General features: G+C 35.2%; 1 protein-coding gene across 1 annotated transcript; it reads left to right on the top strand.

Annotated features, from left to right (window-relative positions):
- The first annotated feature begins 58 nt into the window (after positions 1 to 58).
- Positions 59 to 22,200, top strand: LOC137395097 (asparagine--tRNA ligase, cytoplasmic-like). Its single transcript, XM_068081890.1, has 13 exons — positions 59 to 258; positions 7,577 to 7,731; positions 7,857 to 7,952; positions 8,032 to 8,152; positions 8,303 to 8,421; positions 8,499 to 8,585; positions 8,797 to 8,940; positions 9,392 to 9,547; positions 13,621 to 13,878; positions 14,600 to 14,713; positions 16,791 to 16,922; positions 17,073 to 17,204; positions 21,948 to 22,200. The coding sequence occupies exons 1-13, from the start codon at positions 204 to 206 to the stop codon at positions 22,077 to 22,079; spliced, it is 1,701 nt and encodes a 566-aa protein (XP_067937991.1). The 5' UTR covers positions 59 to 203; the 3' UTR covers positions 22,080 to 22,200.
- The last annotated feature ends 840 nt before the right edge of the window (positions 22,201 to 23,040 follow it).

The following is a 23,040-nucleotide window of genomic DNA, read 5'->3' on the forward strand; positions in this document are numbered from 1 at the left end:
TTGGTGACTCCAAACATGCTTATTATGGTTCAAAGTATTTTTTCTTGTTTCCTGCGTGTATATAAATGAACGTTGCATCAGCGAAATTAAATTCTTTTGTATGAATCGCACGAGCTAATAATTCAGTTTTATATTCAAATCATAAATATTTTGTTTACAAATATACAATTTAGGGTGTTGCATAATATTTTGCGTATTTTGTAATGGCTGAAAGTGGTGCTGTCACTGACGGTTTGAAGGACTTAACATTGACATGCAGTAAGTCAATTTATGTTACCATAAATAAGACGGCGTATTTGTCGTAGCATAACGACTAATCGACGCTCACAATTAGAGTGTTATTTTGTTTATAGTGTTTTATTGTGATCGTTACGATCATATGGTACATTTCAATGGCTTTCCGAGAGTTGTACTATCGATTGCGGTAACAATTATTTGTCTACGCGTTGATTACATAGATCTTACGAAATAAATAGATTAACAAGTTAAATAGTAATTTGTATCGAACCATTTTTTGTTAAATATAAAAAGGTCAACTGACAAACCGTCTATACATTCTCAACACGTATCGATAGCAAAATTGTTGATGTTTTTGTAACTGCAGCAGCTAACCTGTCTTATGGAGAATGCATTTCATATATGTTAACTATGGCATTGATTTGAGATTGACTGTTTGTTTCCTTTTTGTAAACAGCCTATTGCAATGCTTACATTACATTATGCTTGATGCAATGACTTGGTGTTAGACTATGTACATGGACTATTGAGTTGCGTTTTGAATTTGAATAAAAGTACTAGTGATCTGTTGCTTACTGAGTGTTTGATAAACATACCACATCTTATGGTCTATTAGTTCACCAACCAATGTTCACATCTAATTAGTGGTTTACTGTTATTTGTTGCTGTCTTAACAACTAGCTGTAAAGTGAGGAGTTGGGTAAGTGTCAAACAATAAAAATAGTAATAATTATGCACAACATGAGGCTACGCAGTTAATACAACATGAAACTAATCATTCAAGTTTTAATTCAAGAATAATAGAATTTCTGTAGTCAAGAATGTGATTATGTAAATTGTGCAGACATTTATTTTTAAACTTTTGATTAAAAAGTTTTAAAATATCGCTGAGACATCGCTTTTAATCGAATTATTGAATTGACTTTACTTGATAGAAACTATTTTAAACTAATTGTGTCGAAGATATACAGGGTTTTGTTGTATACTGCGTTCAGCAACCATTGATCGTCGCATGGCCTAAAACTTTCTTTCTGGGTGATTGGTTTGACAAAAAATACAAATGGTTAAAAATGGAAAACACCAATGAAAGTGACTTCTTTGTTAGCTTAGTCAAAAAAAATCTCATAAATGCAAATTACAAGCATTAAATACTATCTCATTGCAGATATGAACTTGTAGAACTAGCTAGCTAAAAAGGACTTTCTAGTAGGCTGAAATTATTCACACTTTACCCAGTGACGTAGTTACCGTAGTTATAAATGGCGTTTTGGACATTCACATCATGAGCATCAGACATTAGGCAAGTAGGTACTGAAGAATAATGGCTATAAGGTATGAAATGTGTTACTACAATGACATGAAGTCGCACTCAAACTTCACCGCTAAAAGGTTTTTAAAAAGTAAGGCTCTGTTTCAAAGTGCTGAAAATTTTGCAAATTTGTGCTCGCTAACCAAAAAATAAAAGTGAAATATTGCTAATTTTTATGCATAAAACCCCAAATGGAAATCTTGTTTTTGCTTTTAAAATTGTTAAATTTGTTTCCTAAAAATTTTAGTTCAAGGACACTGGCTTTACACAACCAATTTTCCTACAAGGAAATGCATGGATAATGGAAAATATATTTGTAGCTTAGTCAATTGACTGATAATAATATTTATCTAGGTTTTCTTGAAAATGAAATTCTAGGAAATAAGCTGTTTTCATCCTCTGCAGTAGCCCAACTCATAATTTTAAAATTGATTGGTTAGTGACTTCATAAAGACAGTAGAACGACTACAGCTAATAGATTGCCAGTTCATATAGTAGTAGTGTAGTAATCAACAACTGTAGCTAAGTATTAGTCAGGTAAACAAAGGTAACTGTATGGTCACACAAAAATCTAAATACAGTCAAACATGGATAACTCGCCCACGGATAGCTCGAACACATGGTTAATTCGAACGATTTCTTTGGTCCGTTCCCACGTAATGATAAATTGCTATAGATAACTCGAACTCAACACTGTTAACTCGAACTGTTTTTTGCCCAACGGCTACCGAAACGGTTGTTATCGCTTTAGAAAATCACTTTATTCCAAGCCATAAGGTAAACCTCAACTTTTTGTAATTCATAAGCATCGTTATTACCACCATCGGCAAAATATTTTTGTCAACGACTTTTCTAAAGGTTTGGTGAAATTTGATTTATACCAAACATCCGCTTAGCGATCGCCCTTCGGAAGCAAGGTAAAGTGAAGTAATCTTTGCATAAACTTCGAGAAAAATCGGCAAAATTGATCGTGGGTAAAACGCTCAAAAGAAAAAGATGTCTTTTCTTTGGAGCATTTCAACAACGACCAAGTTTTGCCAATGTTAATCCAGAAAACGTCCTGGCAATAACATCACCTCAAACAACAAACCAATCTCAAGTGATAGAAAAATCTCTATTCTTTTTGATAAAAACGTTTTAAACTTTACATTAGAAGCATTTAATTTGAAACAAGCCATTTGTGCTTTTGATTTATATTATAGTTTGTATAAGTACATGTATTTACTAATAAATAAGTAAATACATGGACTTGTGACAGTGCTCTGATAACGTGAACGCTCTGATAATTCGAACACTTTCGCTCGGTCCCGTGAAGTTCGAGTTATCCATGTTTGACTGTAGTTATTTTTAGAGAGATAAAATTGTTGTTTACATTATTGTTATTATGATTACTTTACTAGTATTAGTAAATGTACAAATAAAGAAAACCATGCAATTTTTATCAACAGTAATATAGGATTTTGCATGCTTTTGCTGCGTTAGAACAAAGGAATTATGCTAGAAAACGGAAAACAAAAATTGCGTCAGCGAATCTCAGCTCAGGTAAATGTGATTAGGTCATCAGCATGCATTTTAAATGCCTTAAAAATTGATTTTGGTTATATACTGTCAGGTCTAGCTATTTTAATGCTAACTCATTTGGGATTGATCACTCGCTTGCTGTGTAAGAAGTGACTCAAATTTCTATGTTGATTAGCAAATGTTTTTTGGGTGAAGAAACAGTTGAAAATATTTTTATTAATTTTTATTAACTGCGACACATTACAGTACTAAATACCGCTAAACTTCTAATTGAATGCCATGGTGCTCTATTTTTCAATCCTTCCTCTAATAATAGTGGTGGTCAATTAGAAGTGGCGTTCAAATAAAGGCTGGTGTTGTATTTTTCAAATGGCTTGTCAGAATTTTGGGAAGATAAATTAAGCCCTATTACGGGTGAAGCGAATATTGCCTATTTTTTGCCCTCTCTTTTCAATGGAGCGATATTAAATTTTTCGGATGCAATAAATCTACCAACTCACCTCCAACTTGTTAAAGATCGCTTGATAAATATGCATTGAAAAATCGAAAAATATCTCTTCCAGTAGATATCTATTGCTAGCAATTAACTTATGATGATATTATAGCCTGCGTCCTGCTTTGCAATTTATTCGAGCTTTCAATTTTTATTTCATTCCAAATTTGAAAACATATTTTATTTTATAACAATGTTTACCAATGTTGCATAAAAGACCATTGCACTCATTGATGTTTGCTGCAGCTTGCAGCCAAAATTATCTTTTTATGTGCAATAGAAGAGGAGTTACGAGCATCGATCAATTGTAAGATCAGATTACCGCAATGATTCTATTAAATAGTATGCTATAAATCTGCAAATTTATAACATATATAATGATAATCTATCGAGCGCTACAAAGATATATTCATGAAAAAGTGACATAAACGAACCATACTTATATTTCATGCGGATGCAAAAATTAACGTTTTTAAAATCAAAATATTTGCATCATTTGCTCGATTAGCTGCGTTCTGATTGTTGCGTTCGATAGAACGAACATCTTCTGGTTGTCCAATTTCTTTCACAATATGTTCTGACCTCAGCTCTTTTTCTGCACGGCATAACTTGTCGATATTAGCGTCCAAACAATTTTTGGCAGAGTAAAACTTTTACGCTTTGCATTTAGCAAAAATGCAAGGCGTAAAAGTTTTGCTCGCTAAACGTAACCTTTGTACTGTCGTAAATGTAAACGATTTTTACATACATGTACTTTGAAGTATAAAGACTGCGTTAAACTTGTAAGGAACTACTATTAGCCAGTTATTAGACAGTTATTAATTATTTCTATGGTGTTGCTTTCAAAGTTTTAATGAAAAAAAGCTAAAAGCTTTGGAGTTGGACAACGAAAGAATTGATTATCATTAAGGTAAGCGGTTTATTAGTACGATGTTGTCGACACTTTTCTACTGATCCCTTGATATTATTGGTTCATACATATCAAAGATTCTCAACGTGGCGTTCAAATGGAGGTGGGGTTTAAATAGAGAGTGGCGCTCTATTTGTCAACCCTTCTCTCATTATCTCATAGTGGCGGTCAAATAGCAAATAGAGGTGGTGGTCAAATAGAGGTGGCAGTCAAATAGAGGTGGGGTTCAATCAAGGGTTTTACGGTATATGTGTGGCACTTACAATGATCAGCATGACAGAGTGTGAACGAATGCATAACATATCCTTTTCATATTAATGTTCAAAACAACTGACCATTGATTTAGTATCCATATATATATATATACAGTCAAACATGGATAACTCGGCCACGGATAGCTCGAAAACATGGTTAATTCGAACAGTTTCTTTGGTCCGTTCCCACGTAATGATAAATTGCTATAGATAACTCGAACTCAACACTGTTAATTCGAACTGTTTTTTTGCCCAACGGCTACCGAAACGGTTGTTATCGCTTTAGAAAATCACTTTATTCAAAGCCATAGAAGTAAACCTCATATTTTCGTAATTCATAAGCGTTGTTATTACCACCATCGGCAAAATAATTTTGTCAACGACTTTTCTAAAGGTTTGGTCAAATTTGATTTATACTGCTATACGATTAATAGCACGGGCTTGCCGGGTCACGCGCGCAAGGATTTTCGCCACGCACATACAAAACAAAAACAGCATGTTGTTTTGTATGTGCGTGGCGAAAATCTTTGAGTGCGTGACCCGGCTAGCTCGTGACGAATAGTTTTTTGACGTTGATTCCGTGTTGAATCAACGTCGGAATGTTGAATGTTTAAAACGTCTTAAGAATTGTTTTTATTAAACGTATACGTGTCTTAGCTAAAAAAAACTATTCATCGTTTGACCTAAACACAGAATACGCGTGTACATTCAATAAGTATCCATTCAAAAAGCGTGAGTGATATACAATGTACCGTTAAACCTCGTAAAACTTTTAATTGAACTGCCTCGGAGTGTTGCTGTTAACGAATCCCAGGTAAAGTAAGGGATTTTTCTTTGGTAACTTTTTCTTGAAGTTGCATAAACTTCAAGAAAAGTCGGCAAAATTGATTGTGGGTAAAACGCTCAAAAGAAAAAGATGTCTTTTCTTTTGAGCATTTCAACAACGATCAAGTTTTGCCAATGTCAATCTAAAAAAACGTCCTGGCAATAACATCACCTCAAACATAAAACCAATCTCAAGTGATAGAAAAATCTCTATACTTTTTGATAAAAACGTTTTAAACTTTACATTAGAAGCATTTAATTTGAAACAAGCCATTTGTGCTTTTGATTTATAGTATAGTTTGCATATGTACATGTATCTACTAATAAATAAGTAAATACATGGACTTGTGACAGTGCTCTGATAACTTGAACGCTCTGATAATTCAAACACTTTTGCTCGGTCCCTTGAAGTTCGAGTTATCCATGTTTGACTGTATATATATATATGTCAATGAGACATTTATTTTAAGAGTTTTTTATGTTTTCTTGACGCTGTTTTCATTTGGGGGAGTTGCTCTTTGGCTCATGAACAGGGTACACTGTGGGGGAGTGTAGCGTGTTCATGTTGTATATTTCACACTGGGCTAATTCGTTTAAAATAAGAACTAATTTGCATCAAAGCCATCATTAAAAGACATCCATATTTCAAATATTAAGGTTATTTTAAATTTGTTATTCAGATTCACATTACTATTTGAATTATCATGAAGAGTATGTTCAGTGCATGTACCTCATAGATAGGCTGCAAGGGAATGTAATTCTCATAGATTGATGCAGTATCAATCTCCATCAGTGGCTAACCTAAAACAAGCCTGGACAAAGTTTGAAAACAAATGTCTGCCTAATTTACATAATCAAATTTTTTTACTACAGAAGTTCTATTACTCCAATCAAAACTTGAATGATTTGTTTCATGTTGTATTAACTGCGTAGCCTCATGTTGTGCAGAATTATTATAGTTTTTATTATTTGATACTTACCCAATGCCTCATTCTATAGCTAGTTGTTCTACACAGCAATAAATAACAGTAAACCATTAACAGTTAACACTAGAAGACCATAAGAGAGGTTAGTTGCTGCCAGTTGCAACAACAACAACAATTTTGCTATCGATACCTGTTGAGAATGTATAGACAGTTTGACCTCTAGATCCAGCAAAAAATGGTTTTATACTAATTAGTATTTAATCTGTTAATCTGTTTATTCTAAGATCAATGCGTGATAAAGATCTACGCGTAAGATCTAAGTGAGACAAAGATCTATGCGTAAGATCTATGCGTGATAAAGATCTATGCGTAAGATCTATGCGTAATAAAGATCTATGCGTAAGATTTATGTGTGATAAAGATCTATGCGTAAGATCTATGTGTGATAAAGATCTACGCGTAAGATCTAAGTGAGACAAAGATCTATGCGTAAGATCTATGCGTGATAAAGATCTATGCGTAAGATCTATGCGTAATAAAGATCTATGCGTAAGATCTATGTGTGATAAAGATCTATGCGTAAGATCTATGTGTGATAAAGATCTATGCGTAAGATCTATGCGTGATAAAGATCTATGCGTAAGATCTATGTGTGATAAAGATCTATGCGTAAGATCTATGCGTGATAAAGACCTATGCGTAAGATCTATGCGTGATAAAGATCTATGCGTAAGATCTATGTGTGATAAAGATCTATGCGTAAGATCTATGTGTGATAAACTTGTTGCATGTTTTATCAATAATAGAGTGTCCCTCATCGAATGATTTTGAAAAATATTACCATTACTGTAGGACTTATCAGTTTGTGCATCAAAAGATCTCTTGCCACAAATTAACCCACCCATATAGCTATTGCCACTTACTACATGTGTAAATAGCAAATTCATTCCAAGTACTTTTCACCACATTATGCTTAAGTCATCATAATGCTATTCTATTGACACTCGGGCTAAGTATATTAGCTGGGCGTTTTTGCTTTACCATATTCTATCTGAGTTTGTTATAATAAATATGAGTATAAGTCTACTGTTTATTTTGTAGTTTACACTTCTGAAAAGAAAGGTAATGATGACACTGGAGATGGTACAAAGGAAAATCCCTTCAAAACTGTAAAAAGGGGTGTTCGAGAGTCGCTGGACAAGAATGGGGAAGTTTACAGTGATGCCAAGCCAACAGAAAACGGAGATGCTCCAGCTGTACGATACTAGCAATAGTTCAATTTTCTTTTTGAAATATTAGTTTTGCTACTTTATTGAATGGTTTAATGGTGGATTGAATAATATTGGTCTGTATAATTTACTGTACATGTATTCTCACTCAGGAGGAGTATGAACTAGTCGCGAAGGCACAGATTAAAAAATTGACAAAAATCTGCGCAAGGGAGAAGGCGAAAGAAGCTGAAGCCGATATGCGTGCTGTAAGTGTCTGCTATTTTAGTGAATTTTAGTTTGTTATTTTGTCTCTGCGTTACTGTTGTTTATTCGCTGCCTTTGCAGCAAGAAAGTGCAAAACGCCATGAACAGAATCTTGAGGCTGCGAGATCAATTACAATTACTGAAGACACGTCGTTGCCTGAAGCCGTTAAGATCAAAATTCGGGATGCTGAGCAGTATCGGGGTAAGATTTGTTGCTTGGTCATTATGCCATCATAAATGAGACATTTACATTTATCCAATTGCATAAGAAGTAACAAAGGTTTTCTACACACTCTAATATGCATTTTTTAAACCATTGTTAAACCTGATTTATAAAAATACTTGTTTACAGGAAAGAGGATTGCGGTAGAAGCCTGGGTACACAGGCTAAGACGTCAAGGCAAAAGTCTTATGTTTCTTGTTCTCAGAGATGGGTCAGGGTACCTGCAGGCAGTTTGCAGCAACGCTATGGTTCGTATATTTCCTTTTCATTTTGATTTCACTTATTCTATATTGAAGCAGACTGTAACTTTTCAAGTTTATTGCAGTGCCAGACATATGATGCTGTCAGGCTGACCACGGAATGCTCAGTAAGGGTGTGTGGCACACTGGAAGAAGTACCAGCAGGTCAGAAGGTCAGTGTCTCTCGTATTTACCTTTTGCTCCTTAGAGTTTGCTAGAAAGGTCATTCCTTTTGTGTCGCTATGAAAGCGTAGGAATAATTTTATTGTTTTTGTTTAAGAATTGATGAAAATGGATTACCGGTATAGTTATAAACAAATATTTAGGATATTGAAGCTACCTGTAATATCCCCTTATCTCCACAATGTTCTGTTGGATTTGCAGGCTCCAGGAAACCATGAGCTGAAGGCTGACTACTGGGAGATGATAGGGGACTGCCCACCAGGTGGCGCTGACAGTCTTTTTAATGAGGAAGCCAGTGTGGATATGCAGCTCACCAACAGGCACATAATGATCAGAGGAGAGAATGTATGTCAGACATTTGGGCCAGAGAACTTGCTTTTTACGTTTGTGTACATTTCAAAGTAAATGTGATTGACTACATATGTGCGACATATCTACTTGTAAGGTTGAACCTCTTACAAGTAAAATGAGTCGCTCTTAAGATTGGGTGTCGCGGTTATACCTGCCATAGCTCAAGCAATGGCTGACAACAGTCGCTATCGTAGTAACATAGATCGGTCTCTTTTAGAACTGCAAGGAAAATATTTGTGATGGAATATAACAATGATTGCTATTAGCCGGATATTATATATTTTTTTCTGTCCAAGTAAGTGTATTCTCTAGACTGTATAACTTACAGTGATCTCTGTGTGATATCTTATGACAATGCCTAATAACAGTTTTTCTCTTCACCGCCGATACAAGCTTTATACAGCCATGTGCAAACTTGGATATGCATGCAGAGCATTGTTTGTAGACATCAAAGATATTGAAGATGCGTTCAGTAGCCACTCAGTGCCTACGGCAGCACTACTTCAGCAAGGGCTATTTTGAAGTCTGCCCACCAACACTTGTGCAAACCATGTGCGAAGGAGGCTCAACTCTTTTCAACCTCGACTACTTTGGCGAGCCTGTGAGTTTTCTTAAGCGCATCACTACTTGGCAATCTCATATAGATTTGGTTTTTGTGTCGATCTTCTCCCCCTTTCATTCTCTCCTAGGCTATCTCCTTATGCTAGTCTCACTCTTTGTATTATCTCTCGTTAGAGTAGTATGTCTGCTTCAGGGGCCAAACCATGTCAATGGCTTAAAAAACCTTGATGATCTTACGCAATAACTTACCTAGTAACTTACCTAGTAAATTGTTGTGTAAGGTTAAGTTAATAGGTAAGTTAATAGGTAGGTTACCTAGTAACTTGCCTAATAACTTAGCTAGTAAGTTACCAATGACAACACTCGCCTCTACTATGCAGCTAGTAGCCGCTCATATTTCACTCGACTTCACTCAAAGCAGATAGAAATTTTTAGAAAAATTTAAAGACTTTTACGTAGGATTTGTGTTTCACTTTGAAACCTGCTTTTCATGCTTTTGTGAATATTGTTGGATGATGCACAATATTCCATGGGTAATATACAATTCACAGAAAGAACCAGCATGAAGTTGAATCTGTCGTGTGCCAGACTCTGTTAAAGATTAATTTGCACAAATCTCTAGTAAATTTTATCAGAAAGTATTAGTATTTTTCTTGACGTTTGACGTGATCTGATTGCCAGGATGTTTAAACCTGACCCTAAAAACCTGATTATAAAACCTGATCACGATTAAAACATTGAAATCAATCCAAAGTGCGATTATGACGTCTATAATTTCAAAGAGACCGACAGAATAGAGACCCGTAATACCGTAACACGAACACAATAGTCGTTATCAACTATCACAACGATAACAACTATTGATGCCATTTTGCATGTACTTTTCTTCTGAGCATTTTAACCACATTTTGTTGATTTTAATCTTGAAACTTCTTGGAAATTTGATCACCTCAAACATTAAAAACAATCGCAAATGATATATAACTATTGATACTTTCTGATAAAATCTACGAAAATTTTGTCTAAGTTCATCTTCAAACCATTGCTTACTACAAGCCGCGTAGCGCGGTTCGACACATCATTTGTGTATGGCAAAGAGCTGCGCGTGACGGCTTTCGCAGGTAGGCTTAGTAGAAGACGATTCTGGTCGGTGAGTAGTTAATTAATTAGCCTATAATATCTTTAATTAAACGAAAGGAAACAATATGGTGGTCCCGTTGAGTGGAAGACATGTTACAGCCTACTTTAAGCTGAGTTTTACTTTGTCAAATCGTTTTTTTATCGCAATTTTCACTTTACGATGACCAGCCTTGTCAGACGCATTACAGCCACCAATGTTTCACAAAACCAGATCAATCGACTTTTGATGATGCTCTATTTACTAATAGTGCTAGTGGCAGTAATTATTTTATTTTTTAACAGTTATAATAATAACAATTATAATAATAATAGTTATAATAATATTTCTATAACCCGCAGTAATAGTGATAACTCTTACTACTCGAAGCATGCAAAAGCATACTCACTGTAGTATGGAGAGGGAGTGGAAATGTTTTGAAGCTCATTCTTCATCACACTGGACCTTTATGGCATTGACTGATGTAAAATTTTCTTCTGATTAATTTGGTATCAAAATATTTTTCATAGACATTGTGTATCAAAAGTTATGACAACTTATGTATATGCACCATTGCCAAATATTAAACCAGAACTGCCACGAACAACTGTTATCGTTTTTTCTAGGTAAATCAGACACGCCGATTCTGATTTTGTACTTAAATAAAGATTGGTCCACTAACCTTCAAAGTCATGAAGGCTTTTTTACAGCGTTTTAATATCGGTCTCGAAAACAACACGATCGGCGCAACAAGCTCCGCCCATAAATACGTGACGTATGCTAGCTTTTCAGGAACGGAAGTTGGGGGATGTTTAGTCCGATTTAGAATGATACAGATGGGTGTCTTAAAACCCATTATTGTCTAAAGTCAGCCTTCAAAATAATCTCAGTCTTTTATGAAAGGTAGATAAACTATTTAAACTTGCTCATAGATTGTTACAGGATGTTTAATAGGCCGAATGCTGAGAAAAATGAGATCAAAAAAGCGCGATTTTATCACAGGGTAGCGTTGTTACCGCGCTTTTTTGAACTCATTTTTCTCGGCGTTCAGCTTATTAAACATCTTTTAACAATCTATTAGCAATTTTAAATAGTTTATCTACCTTTCATAAAAGACAGATTATTTTGAAGGCTGTATTTAGACAGTAATGGGTTGTAAGACACCCATCTGTATCATTCTAAATCGGACTAAACATCCCCCAACTTCCGTTCCTGAAAAGCTAGCATACGTCACGTAATTATGGGCGGAGCTTGTTGTGCCAATTGTGTTGTTTTCGAGACCAACATTGAAACGCTGTGAAAAAGCCTTCATTACTCTGAAAGTTGGTGGACCAATCTTTATTTTTAGTACAAAATCGGAATCAGTGTGTCTGATTTACCTAGAAAAAACCAATAAAAGTTGTTCGTGGCAATTATGGTTTAAATTTTACTGAATATTTAATTGCGTCTGAGTAAAGAATTAATTGGTTAGGAAGAGTTAATACTTACATCTTGTGTGAGAGCAGAATGGAGCTTTTGGCATGTGCAAGTCTTTACATTCCATCTTGTTAGGCTTTAGCCCTAGTATGAGAAAAGATGTTTTTTATTGTGTCTGTTTTGAAGAGATATTCAAATACCTACTCGTACTATTTTTGTGATGAATTGCTTTCAATGCTCTGCTAAGATGGCAGTATTCCTCTTTTTTCATGCCAACCAGTTTTCACATAATCAACTTCGTTATATTTCATTTATCCAGTTTTCTTTGCTCCAGACTTGCCTTTGGTTTGTATAGCACCAGAAACCTGGTATTTGTTAGGAACTGAACTCTCATATTCTTGGTAAATATTTTCATCCACGAAAAGCCTACTTGAAACATCTCACCACATGTTATCAAACGCTTAGATATTGAGGTGTGAGAGACTTATCAGATCAACTTCGCTCAGTGTCAGACTCCAGCGATATTTATTACTTCCTCTCGTGTCAGGCTATCGCATCCTGTTTCATGCTTGATCTGTCTTATTGTCGCCCATATACACAGTTTTACACGTGTCACCAGTTTGACTTTTAATACTAAATCTTTTTATAAGGTATATACACTGGTGAATATTATAAATGAAATGGCGTGTGGGAAGAAACTATATTGTAGTGGTAACCAGTAGTAACCATGTCAACAAATACACAAATTGTGACCATGTCATCACAAGCTTATTTATTAAGCCGAATGGCGCAGGCCTGGCATACATGCGACTATCAATCTGTCTGTAGTAGAATTATAGGCTCATCCTGAAGTAGTATTTAACAATTATAGGCTATAGTTTGATAGCAGGTCTATTATATATAGAGTCATCTATAATAGTTGTTAGTTGTCAGCTTTCGCTGACTAATTTGACCTTTTCATTGCCTTTCCTTTGACAAATGAACTCGGAATTGACCAATTACCTTTTAACGCTCCTTCCTTTTTTTTTGTTTATTCTGATCTCAAATTATTTTTGTATTCGATAGTTTTTCTAATGAGGTGATTTAAAGTCTCATGAAGACCTCATGTAACAGTAACACAAAGCAGGATAAAATCTTTATTTTATAGATAGAAAATAGTACCATAGTTGTTCCATATAAAACAGCTAGAATCTATTTTTTGGTGATTTTTAGTTTTGTGTTCGCCATTAAATATTTGAAATCTGACTAAACTTTTTCCAAAAAAAAACACAAATTCTCATCTTTTACTCGTCGAATCATATGAGTGCTGTCTTTGCACGCGACAGCCAACAGTAAAGATCTGATGATTTCATAATTGCAAGTGATCACTTGTATAGGGATAGCTTGGCTTATAAGGGATGGTAATATATTCTCTAAGCAGACATTGACGGCCTTCAGGTTGGACTGATGTTTTGAATGTTGGTGTTAGATAATAGTCAATTGGCTGATGTATGTGCTGGTCTTTAAGCACTTCGCTGTTTATTAATCATCATGTACTCCTACCATCTCTATATGAAGTGTCATTCGTTAATGTTTGACAGGCTTATCTGACTCAATCCTCTCAGCTCTACCTGGAGACAGTCATGCCAAGTATGGGTGATGTCTTCTGCATAGCGCAGTCGTATCGTGCAGAGAAGTCACGAACTCGTCGTCATCTTGCCGAATACACCCAAGTGGAGGGTGAATGTCCATTCATAACTTTTCCTGAGCTCCTTGATGCTATTGAAGATCTTGTGTGTGACACAGTAGACCGAATTCTCAAATCTCCTTACAGTCAGCTGCTATATGACCTTAACCCGGTGAGTTGCAGCGCTGCTGCTTTGGCTAGGGAGTGTGCATTTTGGCCAGTTATACCAACTGTTTCACAATGCCATGATTGTTCCTAGATGTCGTTTAATTTTTATCGATTTGTTGTCGTTGGATTGACGACGGTTCATCGTCATTGCTTCCCATTTTTATTAGTTTGGATGCTGTAGGATTCCTTACGTGTACTCAAAAAGGCTACAGGGTGATTAAATATCGAAAAATATCTTTCTTTGACTGTGGTATGTGTTGAGTCATCTTTTCTGCCTCTGCTTATTCATAAGTTTGGAGTTATCTTCTATGTGACGCTCTCAATAAACATGTCGATTAGACACTGTAATCAAAGAAGGAATCCAACAAAACTATTTTTCGCAGTAAAAATGCATCTGTTCTACAGCGAGTGTTCAGTTATTTTATCCGAGCGGATATTTATGAAGGTAATTATCTCAGGCTAGGATTTGTAATGGTGCTTCGAAATGCATCTTAAATGCTGTCAGGGAAGCTTGCAAGACTCGATATCGTCTACCTGCATTTACTCCAATCAAAGCATAACTACTGTAATTCTTCTACAATTCTTTGGGGTGTGATTTGGAAGCCAAACACATCCAATTGTTTACCATTACAAACAGGGAATCCCAAGTAGCCTTGTTAATGACCTCTACAGATATTTGTAAATTCTAACGGCCAAGGTGGTTGAAGAAATTTTCTTTCTTCTAGGACTTCAAGCCTCCAAAAAGACCTTTTAGACGAATGGCTTATGCTGATGCAATAGTCTATCTTAAAGAGCATGACATCAGGAAGGATGATGGCACCTTCTATGAATTTGGAGAGGCGAGTTGTTAACATGGTACTTCCTCTCGGCTTTTCAAAATGATAAGTATTTGTTGTCAGCTGTATGTTGCCTGTTAACCCTTTGGCTGGATTAAAGCCCCACAAAAACACCCGAAATTTGTGTAATTTATTTTTGAAAATTCAATAAAATCGGTATTTTATGAACATGCATAGCTCAAACTGAAATTTATTTCTATGAACAAAATCTTTTTTACACAAACATTCATTTACATATTTAGTACTGTAAAAATAACTACAACCATGTACAACTGTCTCTGTATGAAATGCTTGGAAGCATTCCTTACGGTAGAGTCCAACGCTATAACGTAGCCATGCGAGCTACCATAACGATTGTTTTTTTTCTGTATATTCCAAGTATATTAAAAGTCCAAAGAGTTTACAATACTTCTAACATCTGAATTATTTTTATTCTGATCAGACAAAAGATCACTAACGATCGCAGGATCAAATACATTTTTATTTTACCATTTTAAACGTCGAGCCGGTTTTGGCTGGTTTTTCCAACTTTTATTCTTTTCCAAGGAGGAGCCATTTCTTTAGCTTTTAGCACAAAGCAACGCTTCTCAGATAATGGTTTCATATGGTAATTCATCGACTAATATCTTGTTGATGATATTTAAAACTTACTAGCGTTCATATTCTTTGTTTAACATTACTAGGCGACAGTTTTATAAACGTCTACCGAAAGCGACATAAATGTCGTTTCCCCACGCAACCGATAAACGACATTTTTGTCATTTCTCCAGCCGAAGGGTTAATCATATAATTTTCATTCCTAGCTTGTGTAAGATATGTAATCCACAGACGAACATCATGCTATCTACTGCGCAAGTCTTGTTGATTATGTTCTCATACTCTGTGGTAACCTGTTCGCAGCTATCTTGATTGGGCATATGGGACACATTAATTTGAAATTAGAGATGCCCTGATTCTAAATTCACCAGCCAATTCAGATACCGATCCAATATACCGATTATTATTAAAAAATAATTTGGTTCAGATCATTTGTGTTGCATAAATAGTTGTTCATTTTATTATAGAAAATATAAATATTAATGTATTTGTGTGTATTTATTTATAAAAAAAAGAGATCTATACATTCACATACTGACATACCGTGCATGTAGTAACAAAACACAAAACAAAACAAGCATGTAGTACAAGAAACACACTATGTTTCTTGTAATTTGTATTTAAAAATAGTAATTACTGTTAGTGGTACAGCTCTCTGTGATAATGAAGTCTCTCTTCTATTGCTGAAGGAACTGCTGCGCCTGTACAAGTTTAGGGCAAATCAATGTTTCTTTTAATTACTGTTAGTAATGCAATTCTCTCAGTGAAAAATCTTCTATCGCTCTAAATGTAGCCAGTCATACTGAAAAGGGACTCACTTGCCAAAGAGGATGGAGGACAGGCTAAATGTGTATATAAATACAATAAAAGAGAAAAAAAATTACATTCACAACGCAAATAAACCCAATGAGAACAACCCAACAAACAGCTATGTATCGTCAGGATCAAGAATGAGATAGATAACTTTATGCATCGTCTACTCAAATTACTTTCATAATGATAGTAAATAGAAATATTACACTGCATTCTTGTTTCCCTTTGTTATCTTGTTCGTGATTGGCTTCAATAAATCCCATCGCTGTAATTGGGAAATACTACGCTTTGTGATCACGTCCTGACTAAAGCAAAAAGGTTCCTCAGCTGTGTTGATGTTGATCAGGCTATAGACATGAAATAAATAGTGTGACAGGCTCGGGATTCATTAGGTAAAAGTAAGAAACTTGCAGCTGATGATCTTTATTAGTGTAACAGGCTAAAATATTGTTTTCGGCTAAATATTTCGGCTAAATATGGTGAAAAGTGTCGGAAGTTTCGGATTTTCTCAGAGTAGATTAACCGATACTGATTCAGATGCTAAACACCCATATCGGCACCGATACAGATTCCGATACCAAAATTGGGACAACTCTATTTGAAATCAAAAAAAGATAGTAGTTTTTTAAGCTGTTTGTTTATAGCTCACAAACATTTATGTCTGTGTCAGGATATCCCAGAGGCTCCTGAACGAAAGATGACCGACCAGATAAATGAGCCAATCCTTCTCACAAGATTTCCGGCACCGATAAAATCTTTCTATATGCCAAGGTGTAAGGACGACACAAGAGTTACAGAGTCGGTAAGGTGCTACATATTGTGTAGAATGACCTGTAGGGGCTCAGAGGAAAGCGTCGTTACAAATGATGCTTAAGAGATTTGTAGCAGTATTCAAATGCCCTCTGTCATCAGGCCAGCCGTAACACTGCTCACGGATCTGTCCCCATTGCAGGTTGACCTACTCATGCCTGGTGTCGGTGAGATTGTCGGAGGTTCCATGAGGTCTCACAATATGGATGAGCTACTCGCTGGCTATAAGCGAGAGGGCATTGACCCAACCCCTTACTACTGGTACACTGACCAGGTATGGTTGGCTATGTCATCGTAACAACTTGATACACTCTGGTGTCTCAAGGCTGGTTCTCCAAAGCTAGTATACTAAGTTAGCTCTTTTTACTGATGTAATTCAACCTTTGTCTTTTCTGTATAGAATCACAGATAATCAGTCATATCGTGTTCGGAGCTGTATCAACTGATCATTCAGAGCAATGTTATCACCTGATCAGAAAAGTTGTTGAATTTGACAAGATTGCTTGTATTTACGTTTTACTTTATTGGCTCATTGTGATACGATAACCAATCAGAAAATACATCAACACCCAGCGAGCGTGGTTTCATGTCATCCTGTACAACAATCAGTTTTACTTTTAAACCCGTTCATTGGTTTTTGTTAAATCTTTTGCCCATTTGTTTTTACAAACAGTCATCGTAATTCTAATTATTCAAACAAAGTTAATCACCTGCTTACAGCTAATCTTGAAATCAAAGTAAATTCTCTTGAGCAGAGTGTTGATATGCTACAAGAAGTTGATCAAACTTAGCGGTTAATTGGTTAACTCGTCAGTCTTTACTATAATAAGACCTGTGTCCGTCCTTTCATCTGTCCTTTCATCTGTCGGAAGCCATGGTTAGAGATTACAATAAACGGAATTACAACTCGAGGCAATCAGCTTAGTAGACTGACACTGTGACACCTGCTCTGATCGACTGCGTTGCGGCGTGTCAGAACACAGTAGACGCTCCTGCAATGTGAATAATCCATTCCGGGGACGTTTACGTTATACAAACAGTAAAATAAATGTAAATTGCTTAATCCGTTCCAAGATCATCCAAATTCACCCTTTTGGCCCTTCATAAAGGAAAAAACTAGACTCAACTTTCTTCATTTAAAGACTACAATAACTGTAGTATTATTGGTATAAAAATTGTATCAACAACTCCTCTCCTTTTTATTATCACTTTCACTCGGTTTTTGGTCCATGATTCCAGCGATTTTACGATAAGCCAAGGGGAAGGCACACCTTCGTGTCGATTTACATAGATTTTTTCTTTTTTTTTAGACAGCAAAGCCTCTTCTAAAAAGAAAGATTACTTACAAATATTTTATGTCTAAAATTAAGGGTAACAAAAATATCTTTGCTATAATAAAAATGGTGTCTGTCTGTTCGTCTCTTTGTCACCAGGGTTCGAGGTTAGGAAAAATGATAGCTTTCAACCAGACTCCAATTAGTGACATTCAGCTTAGTATACCAACACAGTAATACATGCACCAATCGATCGCCTTTAAGTATTTTTGAATAATTACGCAGCTGACAATCTATCACGGTGGACTAGACCGCTACGGTACTAGTCCCACGACCAAACAAGAGCGAAGCGATTGATTGGGAGATTTATAATAAATGCACATGTGCACACAACTCCCGAAAAATTATCCGTTATTGGCCGTCACCAAACCCTTGTAGCGAAATCCTATCAACAAATTTAACTATTTTTCAGTAAAGTCGTTTAAGTATAATAATAATACAAAACGCATATAAATCTATTTAAATATGTTACCAAGCCTTTGAGAGGTTACCGCAAATTCCTAAAACTAACCCATCTGATCGGATTATACATAAATAGACAGATTAATTCTGCCAAAAATCGCCACAAAACGCTTGATCAGCTTGGTTTATTAATAGGTTCGACCAACCTACGAAACGCCAATAAAGCCGTGCAGTAGATAGTAGAACTATTTAGCAGTGCGCAATTCAGCACGAGAAAAACATGCTCATTTCACCAGTCTATGGCATTGTTTAATTGCCAAGAAGGTTTGTGTACTGTTTGAGGCGTAGACCGATTTACAGGTACGAAAATGTGGTACACAGTTTACGAGCCTACGTTTTTGTCCAATTACCGAAGGTCTTTCAAATTGTCTAAAACATCAGCCAGATTTCTTTACATCTTATCTACAAGATAGGGCGTTACTACAACGCCCTTTTATAACAAGAACATTTCTTTATTTCACTCCAGTTTGCATAAAACTTCCAGACGCGTAAATGCCAACGCTTGCTTTCTGTTACATGTCGCTGTCAAAACCATTCTACATTCACAACACAACCAACTTCCAAACTGTATATTACACATCAGCTTGCCGTTTAACTTTTAATATTACATTTCAGAGATATAATAAACATATTTCTTTATTGTTGTTGTTAGTTAAATTACGTACAGTAGGTTAGGTCTACAGCTTGAATTAATATTTATTTTATTATTGTAAAACATAAGTTTGAGATAGTTAAATATTTATTTTATTAACATTTATTTCTGTTACATATCGTTGTCAAAACCGTTCTGCATTCAACACAACCGATTTTCAAACTGTATATTACAATATATTTTACTTTTAATATTGCATTTCAGAGATATAATAAACATATTTCATTATTGCTGTTGTTAGTTAAATTACGTACAGTAGTTTAGGTCTACAGCCTGAATTAATATTTATTTTAACCAACAACCAACTTTCAAATTGTATATTACACAGCAGCTTGCCATTTTACTTTTAATATTGCATTTCAATATAATAAGAGATATAATAAACATATTTCATTATTGCTGTTGTTAGTTAAATTATGTACAGTAGTTTAGGTCTACAGCTTGAATTAATATTTATTTTATTATTGTAAAACATAAGTTTGAGATAGTTAAATATTTATTTTATTAATATTTATTTCTGTTACATATCGCTGTCAAAACCGTTCTACATTCAACACAACCAACTTTCAAACTGTATATTACAATATATTTTACTTTTAATGTTGCATTTCAGAGACATAATAAACATATTTCATTATTGCTGTTGTTAGTTTAATTACTTACAGTAGTTTAGGTCTACAACTTGTATTAATATTTATTTTAACCAACAACCAACTTTCAAATTGTATATTACACAGCAGCTTGCCATTTTACTTTTAATATAGCATTTCAATATAATAAGAGATATAATAAACATATTTCATTATTGCTGTTGTTAGTTAAATTACGTACAGTAGTTTAGGTCTACAGCTTGAATTAATATTTATTTTATTATTGTAAAACATAAGTTTGAGATAGTTAAATATTTATTTTATTAATATTTATTTCTGTTACATATCGCTGTCAAAACCGTTCTACATTCATCACAACCAACTTTCAAACTGTATATTACAATATATTTTACTTTTAATATTGCATTTCAGAGATATAATAAACATATTTCATTATTGCTGTTGTTATTTAAATTACGTACAGTAGTTTAGGTCTACAGCTTGAATAAATATTTATTTTATTGTTGTAAAACATAAGTTTGAGATAGTAGTAGATTAGGTCTGATTTTTATACAACCTTTTGTTTTGCATAATTGACCTTTTGAATTTAATTTCAAAACTATTTGACAACTACCATGGACATACAACCTCCCAGAACATTACGTCGTCGCCTTTTTAGAGTCGTGCTCCCTCAAATTTATTTTATATCATCTCAAACAAGTCTCATTTACATTATACTCTGTCAATTCCTGCTGAGAACTACTTTTTCAGCAACCAACAGTACCCTTTCTTTTTTCCATTATTACTTTGGTCGCGGGCTGTATGACAATGGAATTTCTAGTAAATATAATAGAGATAACCCTACAATACGAAGCGCAAACTCTACAGTTAACATAACTGTTATTTACATGATAAGAAGTAGACTTTATATGAGTGTCCGCTGTAATTCAACTACAGCGAATTGTTTAGACTTTATATGAGTGTCCGCTGTAATTCAACTACAGTGAAGTGTTTAGACTTTATATGAGCGTTCGCTGTAATTAAACTACAGCGAATTGTTTAGACTTTATATGAGTGTCCGCTGTAATTCAACTACAGTGAATTGTTTAGTCTTTATATGAGCGTCCGCTGTAATTAAACTACAGTGAAGTGTTTAGACTTTCTATGAGTGTCCGCTGTAATTAAACTACAGCGAATTGTTTAGACTTTATATGAGTGTCCGCTGTAATTCAACTACAGTGAAGTGTTTAGACTTTATATGAGCGTTCGCTGTAATTAAACTACAGTGAATTGTTTAGTCTTTATATGAGCGTCCGCTGTAATTAAACTACAGTGAAGTGTTTAGACTTTCTATGAGTGTCCGCTGTAATTAAACTACAGTGAAGTGTTTAGACCTTATATGAGCGTTCGCTGTAACTCAACTACAGTGAAGTGTTTAGACTTTATATGAGTGTCCGCTGTAATTAAACTACAGTGAAGTGTTTAGACTTTATATGAGCGTCCGCTGTAATTAAACTACAGTGAAGTGTTTAGACTTTATATGAGCGTTCGCTGTAATTCAACTACAGTGAAGTGTTTAGACTTTATATGAGTGTCCGCTGTAATTCAACTACAGTGAAGTGTTTAGACTTTATATCAGCGTCCGCTGTAATTCAACTACAGTGAAGTGTTTAGACTTTATATGAGCGTCCGCTGTAATTAAACTACAGTGAAGTGTTTAGACTTTATATGAGTGTCCGCTGTAATTGTGCAAGACTGGAAAAACAACAGACCAATCACAAACAAGAGTACCTGATCTTTAATGTGTTACCATTTTGTCCTTAATTTCAGATTTTTCTAGCAATGTAACGCTTATTGTGTGTGCATGAAATGGGGGCCATAGGTTTTGACTGACCTTAGGCTATACCAAAGGAGGTTGTTGAGGGGCTAGTCAAAGGCCCCTTATAAATAGTGCTTATACTGACTACTTCCTTCTGCAGAGAAAGTATGGAACATGCCCTCATGGAGGTTACGGAATGGGCTTGGAACGCTTCCTCACATGGATTCTCAACCGCAACCATATACGAGACGTGTGTCTGTACCCTCGGTTTATCGAAAGATGTACTCCTTAACCAACCATCTGCAAAGCATCTTTCATTTGCTTACATCATTTCTGTCCAACAGTGCTTATATTGTGCACATGCCTAGCACTACACGTATCTCTGTTCATCAATAAATGTCAGGCTATCGGGACCTTCTCAGTTTTCTATTTGCACCAAAAGGTGCTTATTTGTGAATTTAATTTTTACAACATACGCAATAGAATAGTGTGAGTTGAACATGTCCTACTGCAATATGTGTTACTGTTCCATGCCGTGAGACGTGCTTAAAACACAACTAGTTTCTGACCGAAATGAAACCACCTGTTAAGAGTTGTTATTGGTTTTATGGTACAACTCAGCAAGTCTCTTTATTATTGTAGAGTGTAATTACAGGCACTTCATTTGAAGCACCCACTCAGCTTCAATACTTCCTTTTGTGAACCTTCCATCAATATGTGTAACCTGAAAACCTATCGTTATCAAAGGCTATCTGTGGAATGAAATTGCAATTGATAAAGAATTTGGTTTGGCTTTCACTCATTCAAGGAAATTGAAGGTCATGGCACCACAGAATAAGTGCGTTTCTTATCACACGAATGAGCTACAATGACAGGAAGTAACATTGTATATTGCTATAAGAAGTTCCATTCAAATGACGCTGTGATTTCGAGTATTCATGAGAGGGGAGAATATATTTTCCTTAAAGTGGGCTTACAAATATAGAAGCATTAACGTGGTGTCTAGGAATATGGCTAGGAATGTCTGCAAATGTAGTGTAGCTTAGCGTTATTCCATAATCATTTTAACTTGCTCGAGTCCAACAGTAGAAATGTGGTTACATAATTAAACCGGATCGATAGTAGGAATTGTATGCGTGTGGTTACTGAACAACATCCGCACCTGTAACAGTTGACTTGCATTGGTATGATTTCACTAAGTTTAGCAATTCTAACAAAATGAATCAATTATTTAGGAAGACATAACATTTATG

Source organism: Watersipora subatra, chromosome 4 (assembly GCF_963576615.1).
Source record: "Watersipora subatra chromosome 4, tzWatSuba1.1, whole genome shotgun sequence".
Classification (NCBI taxonomy): Eukaryota; Metazoa; Bryozoa; class Gymnolaemata; order Cheilostomatida; family Watersiporidae; genus Watersipora; species Watersipora subatra.